Source organism: Brachyistius frenatus, unplaced genomic scaffold (assembly GCF_029030835.1).
Source record: "Brachyistius frenatus isolate BFR_SWC_R1_liver_20210118 unplaced genomic scaffold, ASM2903083v1 Contig_83, whole genome shotgun sequence".
Taxonomy (NCBI): Eukaryota; Metazoa; Chordata; class Actinopteri; family Embiotocidae; genus Brachyistius; species Brachyistius frenatus.
Window position 1 is genome coordinate 658,820 of NW_027210682.1, and position 15,939 is coordinate 674,758.

Sequence of the window (15,939 nt, forward strand, 5' to 3'; positions counted from 1 at the left end):
ATCCCTCTGCGGACTCACAGCGTCTCTTCTCCAGTGTCCCGCAGTGTTCACAGTGCTTGCATGCATGTACACACACACACACACACACACACACACACACACACACACACACACACACACACACACACACACACACACACACACACACACACACCTCACAACTGAAAGGATACCATAGCAGTGTGTTCAGGAGATAAATGAGAGTGTGCATGTGCATTTAAGTACATGCATTTGTTGGCTTTGTGAATGCTACTCTGTGTCAATGTGTGTTTTTGTGTTTGTGAATTTGGTAGCTTGTGTCTGGTCAATAAACAGCTTCTGTAACAAGGGTGGAAACAAAGTGAGTGTCACTACTTGACTAGTGACAGTGGACAGGAGAGTAGAAAGAGTGATAGAGGAGGTGAAGGCAGAACAGAACATTAGCAGGGTGAAAGATAGTAAAGATGAATAAGAGTACATTATACTGTATATGCTAGTAGTGTGTGTGTGTGTGTGTGTGTGTGTGTGTGTGTGTGTGTGTGTGTGTGTGTGTGTGTGTGTGTGTGTGTGTGTGTCAGCGTGCGTGTGTCTGTGTGGCATTTAGTGTTGCTATGTGTAGACTTAAGATTTTGAAAAGCCTTTGAAATGTGTGCATCTACTATATACAACTGTGAGTGTGTGCGTGTGCAGTTGCACGTTTGTGTGCACATGCTGAGAGGCAGGCCTGTGGTTAGGTTACATCTCCCTGCAGCGCAGCAGAACAGTGTCTTGTTGCGTCATACTGAGTCTGTTAATAACAGGCTAAACCACAAAGGCCATCCGCTGCTCTATTTCTCATCTTCCAGCAGAACTGATTATGCAGCAGTGATACATTAAGCAGGGTTTTGTTGTCTTATACAGTATATCAAGCTGTTGTATGTTCCATTTTACACTGACAAATGTAAAGTAGGCCCTCCATAAAGGTTGACTACAGATTTGTGAAGCTTCACCTGAAAAAAATGTGGATAAATTGTATCACAGTTTTTGTATGTATATTGCATGAGGCGTGTGGTTGCAAGTTATGGTTGTGGACAGTACAAGAGAGTTATCATCACAAAATATTGATGATATATAGTAAATAATTCTGGATCTAGGGCAGGGACTCAGCCGAGCTACTGTGGTAAATACTGTGTGTGTTCAGACACCCCCAACTCCATCCCCCCCAGCTCTCACAGCAGGCAACATCCTTGCCACAGGAATTTAATTGCTCTGTAAACAACCCTTTTGTTTTGTTGCACACTGTTTACTCATGCACACAAGATGTATTAAAATCTTCAGTTCTGCCTTGAAAAGAGAAGAACGACATATTAGAGCACAACAAATCACTGATTTGATATGTGCTGACAAAATGAAAATGTATGCAGTGCTGGATGTTGTGTAGATTGATGTTATGAAGGCAGGAAATAGAGTTGTCATAGTTTTATCATCACATTATCATTATCATATCATTTGTCTGTGCCTGCAGCTATATAAAGCGGCCTTGTGATTGCAGTTTGTGTGTAGTAACCAGTCTTTGTTTCTCTTTTCTGTTGTCACCAGACATATGAGCGCCAGTTCCGAATGCCAGAGCAGAAAGAGGAAGGCCTGCTGCAACTACTGGGAGATCACACTCTGCCCAAACACCAGCTTCGCAGCTCCCTTCTTCCTGCACAGACACTCCCACACACACAGCAAACACAGCACACCCTCACGCAAAAATTCCAACATGCTCATGCACACCAACACCAAATTAGTCCAGACTGGATCACATCTACGGCAGCTTCTGCATCCCCAGCCCATCCTGCAGATTGTGAGCCAGCCAGAGATTTGGCAGGAGCCTGTAGAAACTCTTTGCTAGATCCAACCCAACCGTTCTCACGAACAGCGAGTCCCTCACCTCAGAGATCCCTGACTCCAGACCTGCAGCTGCCAGTGGTTACAGATGCCAGTATTCTCAACCTGACCTCTCTCAGCAGGTACAGTCCTTTTGCCTGTGTGGTGGATCTTATCATGAGCTAAACAGGATCACTGCAACAAAACTCAACACAACTGTACACTACCACTTGGGTATGGGGAAAGCTGAAACAATGGAGCATAATATGTGCCTACATCACAATGTTACATTTTTGTGTGTTTAATCTTATTGGCTTCACTAAGGAAAATTTAAAGAAAGATAAAGTGAAAATGTAACATCCTTTGTTAACATACACACACAGTGATTAAATTATTCTGGAACACAAGTTTAAAATTTTATTTTTTTATTATGGAATTATATCATGAGAGTCCTTTTGTGAGACTCGCTCCTATGTTTGTTAACACAGACATAGTTAATGTTCATAATGGTACTGATTGTATAGTATTGGTGAAATTGTGTCTCTCTCCTTCTTTTTCGCTCTGTATAATTATTTCTCTGTATATTTCTCTCCAGGGGGAGGGGTTTGCAAGAGGTCAGTGAACAGCTCTTTGGGAACATCAAGAGGAAGTACGGCAGGAAGGACTCCCAGAGGATGCTCTGTAATCCCCACAGTGCTGATACACATTGGGGAAGACAGACAGAGAAAGGATCGGAGAGCCCGATTAATTCAGAGGAGAGGCAAAAATACAGGCAAGAGGAGACTGCTGAGAGGTTCCATGAAGAAAGAGAGGAGAGGAGAAAAGGGGAAAGGGAGCGAACATTTGCTGGGAGGAAAGGAGATGAAGAAGACAGAGGGATGTCCGTGCTGGCAGAGGAAGGGAAAGGACGAAAGAGGCGGAGGAGGCCTTCTTTTGACGAGTCATTTTCTGTAGTGGAGCAATCACAGCAACGGACTTTGGACTCTGATACTACCGAGAAGCACCAGCCTGGGCCCCCAGAACCCAAAGTAGCACATAAGATAGAGATTCACAAAAATGATTCTCGACTCACAAGTCAGGCTGATGTTGGTGGAGAGAGGATGGAAAAAGCAGACAGAGCAGATAAAGGCGATAAAAGAGAAAAAGGTGAGAGGGTAGAGAGGGCAGAAAGAGGAGAGACAGTGACAAGTGGGCCTGACCAAGAGTCAGATTTGAGTGTAAACAGGATAAAAAAGAACCCTGTAGGTCGTCCAAAACTCGGACCAGACACCCTTAAACTCAGAGAGCCTATTCACAATCACATCAACAAACCCAATCTCAGCATGAACCCCAGACTCCTGAACCAGAACCTCAGCCCCAACCCCAGAGCTAGCATCAGTCCTATCCCCAGCCCTAAACCCAGGGCTAACATCAGCCCAAGTCCAAGCCCTAGACCCAGGGCGGACCTGAGTCCTAGCCCTAGCCACAGCACCAGCTCCACAGCCAGCTCCAGACCAACCAAGGCCAATGACAGATGGTCCTACCTGAAAGCTAAAAGCCATGCCAGCCTCACATCACCCCAGAGAGACAGCCTGGGTAGTCCTTTGACCTTAGCTGACCCACCTTCCGCTTTCCCCATCACCCCCTCTAGCCCGCTCTACACCAACACTGACAGCCTAACTGTCCACACTCCCATTAAGAGGAAACGAGGACGCCCCAAGAAACAGCCCCTCCTAACAGTGGAGACCATTCATGAGGGCACCTCCACGTCACCTCCAAGCCCACTGGCACAGGAAACCACTGTAGGGCTAAACCGTAGGAGGAAGACACACACACTAAACACATTAGTGCAAATGACCTCCACAACAACTAACGCCAATTCTAACAGTCTGAAACTGAAGCGTGGCAGGGGCCATTCCAGACCAGTGAATAAGATGAAGCTTGGGAAAATGCAGAGCATCCTCAATGAAATCCTTTCAGGATCCAGTCAGAATGGCTCTCTAGGGCTGAAGTCCTCTTCTGCCCCTGTTACCTCAGCTATGAGTGCCATGGCGTCCACCATTGAGGCTCGGTTGGGGAAACAGATAAATGTCAGCAAGAGAGGAACCATCTACATCGGTAAGAAGAGAGGACGGAAACCCAGAGCAGAAACCCAAGGCTCAAACCCTCCCAAAACCACTAGGGACAAGCCACCAATGTCTATCTCAACATCAAGTCTCTACGAGAGCCCCGTAGTGCCTTCCACCACATCATCTCCCAGCTCCAGTGCTACATCCATAAGAGCCACCCACTCTGATGCCACTATGCCCAGTTTGCAGCCCATCTCAGCCCTGCCCTCCAAACCACCAAGCCGGAGCTTTCTCTCTGGGGGATGGAAGCTGTCTCCTCCACGACTTCTGGCTAATTCACCTTCCCACCTGTCAGAGGGGGCATCAGTGAAGGAGGTGACCCTGTCCCCCATCAGCGAGTCCCATAGTGAGGAGACCATTCCCAGTGACAGTGGGATTGGGACAGACAACAACAGCACCTCAGATCAAACTGAGAAGGGTCATGCCTCTCGACGCAGGTGCAGTACACTATACTTATACTTTGATTTATAGGTGTTTGTAGTTATAATGTGTATATAATGGAATGTCATTTTATGTTGTGTTCACACAGGTACTCCTTTGATCTGTGTGGGTTTGAGGCAGCAGAGGCAGCAGCTCTGGAGGCATCCAACAGGGGCAGCAGAGCACGCTGTGAACGGCAAGTTACTGCTGTCGATAGCTTTCTGTCACAGCAGGAAAAGAAGCAAAAACATCATCGGCGGAAAAGGAAGTGCCTACAGAGCCGGGATCATCTTCACTTTCTCTCTGAACTGGAGGAGGTTAGAAACAATAAAATAAATCCTGTGTATAATCTTTCACCAAACACGATAATGTTCACGTGTATAATGTGTTTTTCTAAATACTTCCTCTTTTCAACCTCTCTGTAGGTTGTGGTAAAGCTCCAGCAGCTACGAGTGTCTCACAGACGATACACCTGCTACCCACAGCATCCATATCCTTCCATTTTCCGCCTCAACTTCCATCATTACTACCCTATTACCTACGACTCCTACCCTTATGACTCCAGCTCATACCTCCGCAGGAGTGCCGATCTTAAGGCAAAGAGGAGACGTGGCCGTCCAGCCAAAGCCAGCGAGCCAATCACAACAAAGCTGCCTTTTGTTCAAGGATATGGTTATCCGCTGGCAGGGGGGAATTACTATGCAGCACCGTATGCGATGCCTTACGCAACTCCTCTGAGTCTGGGCTACTTTCCCCCTGCTCCCCAATTTTACTTGCCCCACCACTCACTAGGACCTGCACCTCCATCTCCCTTCATGAGGCCTGCTGTCCCCCCTCCCAAGGCTTTCCACTCCAGTGGACACTCAAAACTCCAGCCTGGGGCCAAGCTCCGCAGCGCTAGTGGGTCACTCCAGGGGCCCACTGTAAGAGGAGAGGGCCTGGGCGGTGGCAGCGCAGGTGGTCTTGCAGGGGTTCGTCTCCATAAGAGGAAGCACAAGCATAAACATAAGCACAAGGATGAACCCCTCCTTTCACCACGAGACCGGCAGGAGTTGGGTGGACTCTTTAGTGGAGCTAAGACCAATGCACGCCTCAGCATGCTGAACGAGAGGAGGGACTTGGCCAGTCAGGGTCCCTCAAAGCATCTGGAGAAGCAGAGGGGCAATGCTAGATGCTCAACCCTGGGATCCAGCTTAGGGATTTTTGAGTCGGACCAGCTGTCTACACACACTCTTGCTGACAGTCAGTTCCATTCCCATCAGACTGGACAGCCAAGAAAGAGTTTCATGAACAGCTACAGTAGCCAATCACAGCAGCTGGAGTCAGCTTCTGACCTCTTTTTGGGGTCACGGGAGGACGAGTGTGGTGGGCAGAGCAGGAGGACGAGGCTCACTGTGTTTGGAGATCAGGGCTTAATGTCATTCCAAACTGCCAGGCAGGAGCCAGGACCAATGAACAAGTGTCCCGATCCATCCCTCACTGGTAAGAACCACTTAAATCAGGTTTAACTTTTTTGTTTTTGTTTTACCATACTATGTATTCACAAGAGAGTGCACTGTCCCTTTGTCATGATCATAAACCATGACAGCAGGAGTTGTTTTTTTCTTTTGACAACGGCGGCATTGTAAAATGCATTGCTTACTTTGATGATGTGTTGGAGGTTTGAGGTTAGCCTGAACTGCAGTTGATCATGTTGTTTGCTTGTTGTAACCAGTTCACTTCCTGGCGAGACATACTGAAGATATCACAAAATGAATCTATCCATGGTCCACCAGTGGAAAGGTTCTGACGTGAAATATTGACAAGCATTCAGCTAACATTGACAGCAACTGACCTCATAACATTACAGTACTCTTTACATAAAACAGTGAGACTTCTGTCTGTCAGAGAATAGTAGGAACAGGAATGTATGAGTGAAACAAAACTTTTCGGATCGTGTCTTTGGTCACACACAGCAGACAAAAACACCAACTGAAAACTTGGTGATTTATAATGTGACCTTTTTTTAACCACAGATTTAGCTAATGACTTTACCATGTTGACATAGTTTGGATGAGCAGGGTGTCCCTGCTATGAGGGAAACACTGTATGTGCATACAGTATAATAAATCACAATATACTGTCCTGTGGCTAATGGGTCTGACACATAGCAGTAAAAAAAAAGAGACACAAGCCAGTAATATAGAATGTTAAGCTGCCAAGGTTGCAGACCTGTTAACACAGCTAAATTAGGAGCAAGCTTGCAAAAATAATTGCTTATATATCATATATTATTCTGTTCCTGAGTGACAATGGATTTCTGTTATTTGTTGGCTTTATCATATTTAGTCAGATTTAGTAGGGTTTTCCCCATTTTAAATGTATATGCCATAATACTTGTCAAGGTGATTCCTATTTATAAATATGCTATGCACAGCATTAACAAGGACTTAGAGCAGACAAAGAAGCAGGGTAGCCCCAAATTCTCACTACCAGCATAATGTGTATTTTGGTACATTCTGTATTCTGCTGTCTTTGAGCACATCTGGCTAGGGATAAAGAGAACGTAATGCATGGATGGAGACGACTATAATTCACCAATCTCTCCTTCCTCCCCACCCTCCCTCCCTTCCCTCTCTCCTGCCAATGCCTTTGCCAGAGATATATTATTCACACAGTGTGATTTATTTTCTACAGACACGCCGTAAAAGGCCCTTGCCTGTGTTAAAAGAGCTGGCTGGCCGCCAGGGGTTTAATGACTGGGGCCTAGTCCAGTGGCGGGGAGGAGAAGCCAGGGGCTCAGTTAGAATACACCCCCTACCCCAGGGGATCCAGGACGGATGACTCATATACACACTACACCCCCCCCCCCCACCCGCCCCACCTAACACACACACACACACACACACACACACACACACACACACACACACACACACACACACACACACACACACACACACACCACCACTCCACCCCAACCCCCCCCCCCCACACCACACCACCACTACCCTCCCAACCCCCCGCCCTTTTTACATTATCCCTTCAGTGTTGTTATATACCTCTTCAACCCTTTATGTCCTTCCCTTCCCTTTTGCTGCTTCTGCAGTTCTTGCCCTTGCCTTCCTCCTTTGCCTCTCTCTCACAGTTCTCACATCCATATGCAGATTTCCCCTCCTTCCTCTGCCTCTTCCTCCCTCTCCCCTCTATCTCTCTTTCTCTCTTCCCTTTCTTTTTCTGCTTTTTCCCTTGTCTCCCCTCCCCCTCATTCCCCCACTACCCTCTCTATTCCCCATTCCCCCTGCCCCTCCTGTAGCATGACTTACTGCTTCACTTCACAGCTTTAGCCCAATTAAAACACAGGCGCGTGTGTGTATACGAATGCTTGCCACACACACAGGTACACGCACAGATAGATAGATCCCCATCCACAAGCTGATACAGATGCAACATTCATATTATTATCTGACCATGCAACTATGAGTTTATAGATCATCAACACTTTTATTTTTTATGCATGTGTGTGTATGTTGTGTGTTTGTGTCTTCACTAATCAGCAGGTCTCACTGCAGCTGACAGCAATTTGGGTATTGGGTATTTGCATAAAAGCAGATCATCTTCTACTGAATTAATGACAGCAATTTTCTTTGTGTGGAGTCAAGTCAAATTTTATTTATACAGCTCAATATAAAAAAATAAATAAAAATAAAAAAATCACAAATTTGTGTAATTTGATATTGAGGAGGTGTGATATAACCCACTTCTTTGATGGCTAAGGAAAAGAAAACTTCCCCCAAAAAATAAAAAAAAAAAAATCTTGAGAAGGGCAACAGAGGAGAGATCCCTATTTTCCAGGATGAGCAGACACAGGATAGTGAAAAATACAGTAACATCAGGATGACAGAAATTATAGATACAGTCGACAGGAAACATATGAAGAGTAGATTTGGTGGGACGTCAAGCAACTTCTAGATGCCATGAAACAGATAGAAATGCACAATCTGTTCTCCTTGATGAAGAACTGGAAAGAGGACAGGCTACACAAACCTACAAGAGACAGAACATTAGCACACATATCAAAGAAACGAGCACAAAGAAGGAGAGGGAAACACGGACAGCATGCACACATGGGGCAGAGAGAGATAAGAGGAAAAGCTGCATCTCCTGGAGGATGAAGATCAAGATCCAAAACATCTGGAATGAGGCACCGGCAGCCACAGGAGAGATCCTGTGACAGGCGATGGGTCCAGCACAGAGAACAAGTCACATGACTTGTTCAAACACATGCATGCACTTTCAGCCAGAGAAACACTCACTAAATGACATACATCAGGGATCACTTCATGCTGTCAGAAACCTGGTCTCGGCCACAGCACGAGCGCTGGAGGAGTGAGCATGTATCTCAGCATTGCTGTGACTTCCTATTCCACAGAGAAACAGGTCCTCACTGCTATACGGCCCCTCACGCTGCTGAAGGTCACCGGTTTTATGTTCCGTGTATGGGGCTCATAAATTTCTGCTACTTTGTAGTGTGTGTGTGTGTGTGTGCGTGTGCGTGTGCGTGTGCGTGTGCGCGTGCACGTGTGTGTGTGTGAGCAGAGCGTGTGTTCACTTCTGTGCAGCTCATAAACTACTGCTACTTAGTACTTTCTGCATTAACTAATTTCACTGTCTGCCCTGAATTCTTGAGCAACAACAGAGTGATGTTCTTCTGAGTTTTAAATGGAGGGTAGTCGAGACTCTCTGTATCTTCTCTTACTCTTAATTCATTAGCAAACAGCTCGACATTGCGCTCGACAATCTTAAAACTCTTTTCAATTCAACATTCCCGTTGGGTAACATTCCCGCACATATATTCTGTATCTGCTTTTTTTTTTTTTTATTGAAGCTTTGCAAGGCTTTGAAAAACAAGAGTGAAATATTAAAACCCCGCATGCCGTATTTTATCAAATGTTTTCACTGCCATCACTTTTTACACATTTTCAAGCAATCTGACCTGCCATATTTGATGTATAAAATTGAGAGCTGCTTTGGCTTAATGTTGTCATCAAGTGTGAGAGCACTGCAGAAACCTGCTACTCTGTATCAGTGGGATCCTGGAGGAAAAGGAAGAAAGGACATGGTTGAGGAATCCAGGAATAGGAGTAAAAGCTCAAGAAAGACACCAAGCATGTTGTATGCACACTGCTTGGGGACTGGTGGCTGATTGTGCTTTTCCTCCATTTTGGCTGTGGCTCAGTCCGAGCCCCGGGAACATTGCCCAGACAGGGAGAGGAGGGAGGATGGGGGAGAGGGGTGGAGGGGTGGAGGGGGACTAAGAAATGGAACAGAGATGGGAAACAAAAAGAATGACAGAGACACACCAAGATGAGGAAGCGGTTTCTGAAATAAAGACGGAAATGAAATGGTGCAGCGTTACCCGTTTAATTGAAAATTAGAGAGTAGCTTATTGCCGCCCGTGAAGAGTAGAGGGGAAAAGAGAATGAGAGTGATGGGGAAAGGGGGAAGGAGAAAGGATAGAACAGCATGTAAAGGGCATACTGCCCAGTTCACCAGTGTGAAGGAAACAATATGGCTCCAGTTTCTTCTGCTCAGCCATTCTGAACTGCTGAATTCATTATTTGTGCATGTTGGGAATGTGCATGTATGCGTACGTGTGTTTTTGTATTTGTGTCTGTGTGAGTATGTGCATGTGGATAAGTGTGTCAATATGTGTATTTGTATTGGTGTGTGTGGATGTGTTTGGCTTTTTGGCAGCCTGTGCTCCAGATGCACTGGGTTGTTATTGTGTAGCGGCATATTAAATGGTTGAAGGAGACATTTCTGTGGGTTTCCTGCTAGCAGAATAGGATCTCCTCCTATCCCCTCTCCGCTCTGCTCTCTAGTAGACAATTACAGGATAGGATCTGCTCTCCTGGCTCAGCTGGGCTTTGAAAAGCTTACATGAATATCTCAAAATTAGCAGGAAGTTCTTGAACAAAAAAAGACATTCTCTCCATGAGCTAAATTGGCATGATGTCTTTCCTCATCTTTCCAAGGTTGTTCATTTTGACTGACACGCTAGCATTAAAGCTCCTTTCTCTTTATATACCTGCTATTTATTTACCTCACTCACTCTCACTCTCTCCTCTTGCAGGTGTTCCCAGTAAGCGGAGGTATAAACGTCGTGAAGTGGAACAGATTCAGAAGGACGTTAGGAGGATGCATTCTTTGAACTTTGAGCATGTGCAGAAGATCCTCCGTGCCAAGCGCCTGCAGCGACAAGCCAAAACAGGAAACAACGTCATCAAAAGACGGCCCGGACGGCCCCGAAAACAACCCCTAGAGGAATCAGAGCCGACCAACAGGAGGGAGGAAGATTGGGTCGATGGTCGAGGTTTGGACATGTTGGCCAGTAGGAGAGGTGATGGGAGGACTCTGGGGATGCCTGTCCTGGAGAGGTGCGATAACCTGCCAGGAAGGCAGAGCCTCAGGCCGAGCTTGATCCCCGAGCCTCTGGAGTTCTCCAATCACGACTCCATCTCAGCGACTATTGAGACCGTGGTGCATCAAGCGCGGTCTGTGCCGCCGCTGGCGAAAGGTGGGAAACGCAGAGGCAGGGGCCACAGCAGGGACGAATTATGGGCTCCCACCAGTCAATAGACCTGCCGCAGAAAGCAGCTCCAGGACCGAATGAAGAGCAGTTCACATCAGATGCAGTGCCCTTAATTTTAGGACTCCTTGGTGCACTTTGACTTGTTTCTCCTCTCTACTTTGTTATGAGGAACAGTGGGTTAGTGGTGGAGAAGGAGGGATCACTTTCGGTGCCATCCCTTGGTTTGCTAAACCCAACCAGACATGGGCCTTTCAAAGATTCATTGGACCTTTATTTACAATGGCACTATATGGTACTATTTGATACTGAATCTGATGCTATAAAAGTGTGTGGTACTTATGATAGTGTAGGATATTATGTGATTCTTTATGTATCTGATACAGTGATGTGTATGGTACTTTATGATACTGTATCTGAATGTGGCTTTAGCCATATATTTACCAGCAAGGGGAGGGAGAATGGTTAATATAAAACTGTGCAGCTCTGCTTAATTTTGCCTTTCTGAAGAAGCTTGTCAAAGACGTGGGATATTACATCTTATGCCACCTTACCCTCTCACTTATAGCATCCCAATTGGTTGTTTTTTTTGTCCTCGCCCATCTGTACCTCCCTAGTTTTCTTGCTCTTACTAAGAAGTAACTGATACTTCCTGGCAGCTCCCCACCCGTGGTCCCCCTCCCTGCCTGACACCCTGATTCTTTAGCTGATTTCATCTCACTTTGTCCTCCCATCCACTCCTACTAATGTTTTACATCTCCGATCGCTTAAGCTCCCTCAATCTACCCCCAGTGTCGTTTATTTCTCCTGCCCTGCTCAGGCCTCTCCTGGGCAGTGACATAAAGGCAATATGGTGGATGAGGCTGTCCCAGACTGTACATATAAACAAAGTCCACTGTTGCCTGCCTTGTACAATGGGAAACCAGCTCATAGATTTGTACTGGCATACAGTATATTAAATAGAATTGTTGTACCATAGACAATGAAAGTGTGTATTGTTTTATAACCAAAAACAGACATGGGTGTGACTCAAGACAAGTTTGTTTTCAGACAGAAAGAACCACATGTATTCATTCATACACATACATTATTGTGTTTATATCCAGGGGGCATTGCGTACAGGAGGAATATCAGGAGTGTTTTTTGGTAAACCTTAAAATTGGTTTAATGCACTATTAAAAACCATACACTTGCATCAATCAAATGCAGCACTTACATGCTTGTTTCAGCCTTATGTTTTGGCATTCGATGGTGTGGCTATCCATTCCAGAGAGCATGCATTATTTTAATCAATTTGTATATGCAGGCTGCGCAGCCAAAAGCGTCAAACCGGAGCCCGAATCTGAGTGGCGATTGAACAGTTCAGCTGAAGAGGGCTCACAGTCAGTGTTTTGAAAAGCTAATCCCAGTCTTTCTTACTTAACATGATTTTCAGTCCATATCCTTGGAAATATTTTTGGAAATTAAATCCAGTATTTAGATTTAGAAACCAAAGTCTCAGTATTCCGTGTATTATTTAAAAGTATCTAAATCAGAGTTTGACAAACTCTCCACCATGTTGGCACCAATGTAAAGCATTCCTATGTGCACTGTAGAATGTAGCCATCTTGGATTTTTGTGTCAATATGTTAAGCTTTTGTTAAACTCTATCTACAGTATCTGTGGCTTTGGGTAGTGGTTGGTATTTTCTCAAATAAGTATTTCAGAATATAAGCAATGGATCAGTCTTTCTTTGGCGAGTTTGTTGAAGTTTTGTTTCAGGAGAATCTGGTTTCTTTGGGCGGGGGTGGGATTCTCAGTTGCAGCAGTTCAACTTGTGCCTTATGTTTCTTTCTCTCACCAATTGCATTTGACCTGAGGAATATGAAGTGGCAAAGAGTGCCCCAGAAAGTGACCCATAATATTCATGATTGTGCATATGACACATGTGTCTTAGTCATCAGAACCCCGACACTGCCTGTGTCCCTTCACAGCTTCCATAGTCAGCATCCTCTGTCACCAGACGCCGAGTCTGTTGCCGGACTTCCTCCTAGTTTTCTGACCCACGTCATCACAACAGAGCTAGAAGGGCTGGACTGGTGAAGATATTATCTTATTGTATTAAACACACATCATATACTGACCTTCATACCGCTGTAGCAGCAGCGGCAGAAACAGAGAGGTCCATTGTATCAGATGTGTTTCTATCCCGTGATTGTGATTTTACTCAATGTCTTAGATGTATAATTGAAGATCACGTCTCTGCCCAGTATTTAATGAGTTATTTACAACCTATAACTGGTTATATACTTGGCAAAGGAGGAACAGAGGAGGTTGTCATGGAAACCACATTCTCGTACATTGTTGTTTGCTATGCATCAGGCCATGCCTGGCAATGACCTTAAGAGGAATTTCTGTTCTGGGTCCACCCTTCGACAAAGAGAAATAAGTGGTCTTATTTACTGAATAAAATGAATTCATGTAACAAGAATTGTGAATAATACCAGTAATAAGTTGTAATAAGTTGTGCAGAAAGTGACTATCATTTCATGAAAACTATAGTTACTGCAAGCTCTATGCAGTACAGCCTTAACCAGATGTAAAACTACAGTATTAATGTGTTTGTTGTAAATAGTGTTAGTATGTCCATCCTGCATGGATACCGGTTGGGCTCAGCTATGCTGGGACTGTCTCCTAACACCACAGTAGACCTTCTCTCTCTATCAAGACTGCTCAAGACCCAAGAAAAGATACACAAATGACTTCCCTAACAGATTTCCATGTTTGACAAATTTTACTGTACGTTGATGATCATCGTTCCAGCCCGTTAAATTACAAAAAACCCTCAAATAATTTGCCTTACCACACTTGTAAACGTTCTTGGAGGATACAAGCCCCACTGTAGTGCACTCGACCAAAAATAGGAATCCCGGCTGACTTGTAGCTACTTTGCCTGCAGCCAGTTGGGGCAGTGCTGTAGCATGAAGAGTATAAGCAAGAGGGTTGTGTATTGGGGGAGTTCTCAGAGGAAATAGCCAAAAATACACTCGTCCTAACGTTAGTGTGCTTAACCTTGCTTTGCTAAATGACTTTTGGTGGGTCTGCAGTCTGTTGTGGTGAAGATGAGGTCTAGATATGTGGGCCATGAGGTGTAGAGACTATACCTTTGGCAGCTTACTCCTCCGTATTATGGTCAGTCTGATGCTAGAGTTAAAGACCCCAGGTGTTGTCTGTCCTGTCTGTCTCTCCTACCAGCCAATGCTCCGGTGCCTTCTAACACTGACAAGTATTGTCCTTATCCAGAGCTTTCACTCTACACAGAGACTGCAGAGGGGATGTGGTTGTGAATAGGGTTCAAGGTCACTGTTGTTGTAATGTATTTAGCAGCCAATCTGGACCAGTGGCTACAGAAGGCCCCTAAACACTGATGTAAGGATCTTTTACCTTGTCTTTGGGTCACGCACCAAGGGCAGCGCAGCAGTGTTTGATCTTACTGTACATTAGTGGTTGGGATGTATTCACTGTAGTCCACATTTACCACTTCAATACAGCAACTAGGATGAGAGATAATGGCACCTAAATTTTGATCACTCCCTCATTCCCTATGTAGCTTGCTGTGCTGAGTGTCCTACACATGGAGTGAGGGGTGGTGTGAAACAGAGCCTCATAAATGTACATGTAGTCATCCTCCCAGCATATGTTACTGTTCTAAGCTATAATGTTGTTCAAAGCTGAAAGTGCAGATGAAGCATTGAGAAAACCAATAAATGTACTTCTTTAGAGCACAAAGTGAGCTCTTCTAACAGTGTGGGCATATTTTAGTTTGTATACATAGTGTATTTGAACCTTTTTCTAGAGTGGGTTTCCTTTATTTGCATGCTCAACCTGATTGTATGCATAAATATTTTAGACAAGCCGAAAGTTGAATTTCAATTGAATTTGAAGCAAGACTTGTACATTGTTTGATATGTTTCTTTTTGTAATGAATTTTTTAATTCATGAAGCATTTTTGTACATTGTATGAATATTAAAAACTGCAAATATTTGACATATAGAGTAAATACTAGATGCGCATGCATATGCATATATCCTTCACAGTATGTATGTGTAAATGTACACATATATTTTGTATTTGCATTTGCTGGCATACAGATATATGTCTTAAGCACATATATACATGTAATATATATGTATATCCATGTCTGCTGGCATGCTTTTGGTCATGTTTATCTTTCATGATCTTGTAGGTTCTTTTTTTTTATTTCTCTTTCCTCAAAAAGAAAGGCTCATTCTTTTGCTACCCTTCTGTTGGCTGGCAGTGTTGAGCACTTATTAAGAAGAACTACAGTTGAAGTTGTTCATGTTATCCATTGTGTGAAATAATAAATGACTTTATTGACAGCTGACAGCAGCATGTGTTTTCTTCTTTCTGGTTAAGATTGAATTTTGATATTCCGAATCCTTAAAAACTGCTCGGTCACATGCCGAGATGAGGCTGGGAAGTTATTTTGAAGTTATTATAATAGCCAGTTGAGACTTTGCGTGTATGAGAGTGTGTGCAGCATGCATGTAAGGGAGCGAGATGACAGGATTGCTCGCTGCACTGTTGGTGCTGAATGTCGGAGATGGTCTCAGTAAATGAGTACTACTCCACAATGTGTGTGCGTGTTGCGGTGAAATGATAGGGAATCCTCTCATCAGAATATGCTACAGCCTCACTCAGTCACACTCACACACACATTCTTACACATTCTTGCTCTCGTACTTGTTCATTAGCCAAGCCTACATCTCTAAATCCTCCCTGCAATAGCCCATCAGTGTCACTTCTAGGTGGGCTGGGCTGCAGGCTGCTCTGTTATTGGACGGAGCTGAGTGGGAAGTGTCCCACTATTGGCTGCTGCCAACTAGTAAAATTCTTCTGTTACCATGGTTGCAGGGTGAGCTGCCCAAATGTGTCTCAGTGTATCTAGTGGTGCCTAGATGGAACCGTTGGCACAACCGGTGTTGTGCTGAAAAAAAATCCCCGCTTTG

The 15,939-nt window shown here is 44.7% G+C and overlaps 1 protein-coding gene across 3 annotated transcripts in view; it reads left to right on the forward strand.

The window, feature by feature from the left end:
- Positions 1 to 15,312, forward strand: part of setbp1 (SET binding protein 1) — a 38,213-nt gene extending 22,901 nt beyond the window's left edge. For all 3 annotated transcript variants that reach the window (XM_069709550.1, XM_069709549.1, XM_069709551.1), the window contains 5 exons: positions 1,558 to 1,973; positions 2,426 to 4,375; positions 4,468 to 4,675; positions 4,784 to 5,840; positions 10,474 to 15,312. In XM_069709550.1, the coding sequence (XP_069565651.1) occupies positions 1,558 to 1,973; positions 2,426 to 4,375; positions 4,468 to 4,675; positions 4,784 to 5,840; positions 10,474 to 10,979 (4,137 nt within the window). In that variant the 3' untranslated portion in view covers positions 10,980 to 15,312. The remainder of the gene's footprint in view (positions 1 to 1,557; positions 1,974 to 2,425; positions 4,376 to 4,467; positions 4,676 to 4,783; positions 5,841 to 10,473) is intronic.
- Positions 15,313 to 15,939: the final 627 nt, after the last annotated feature.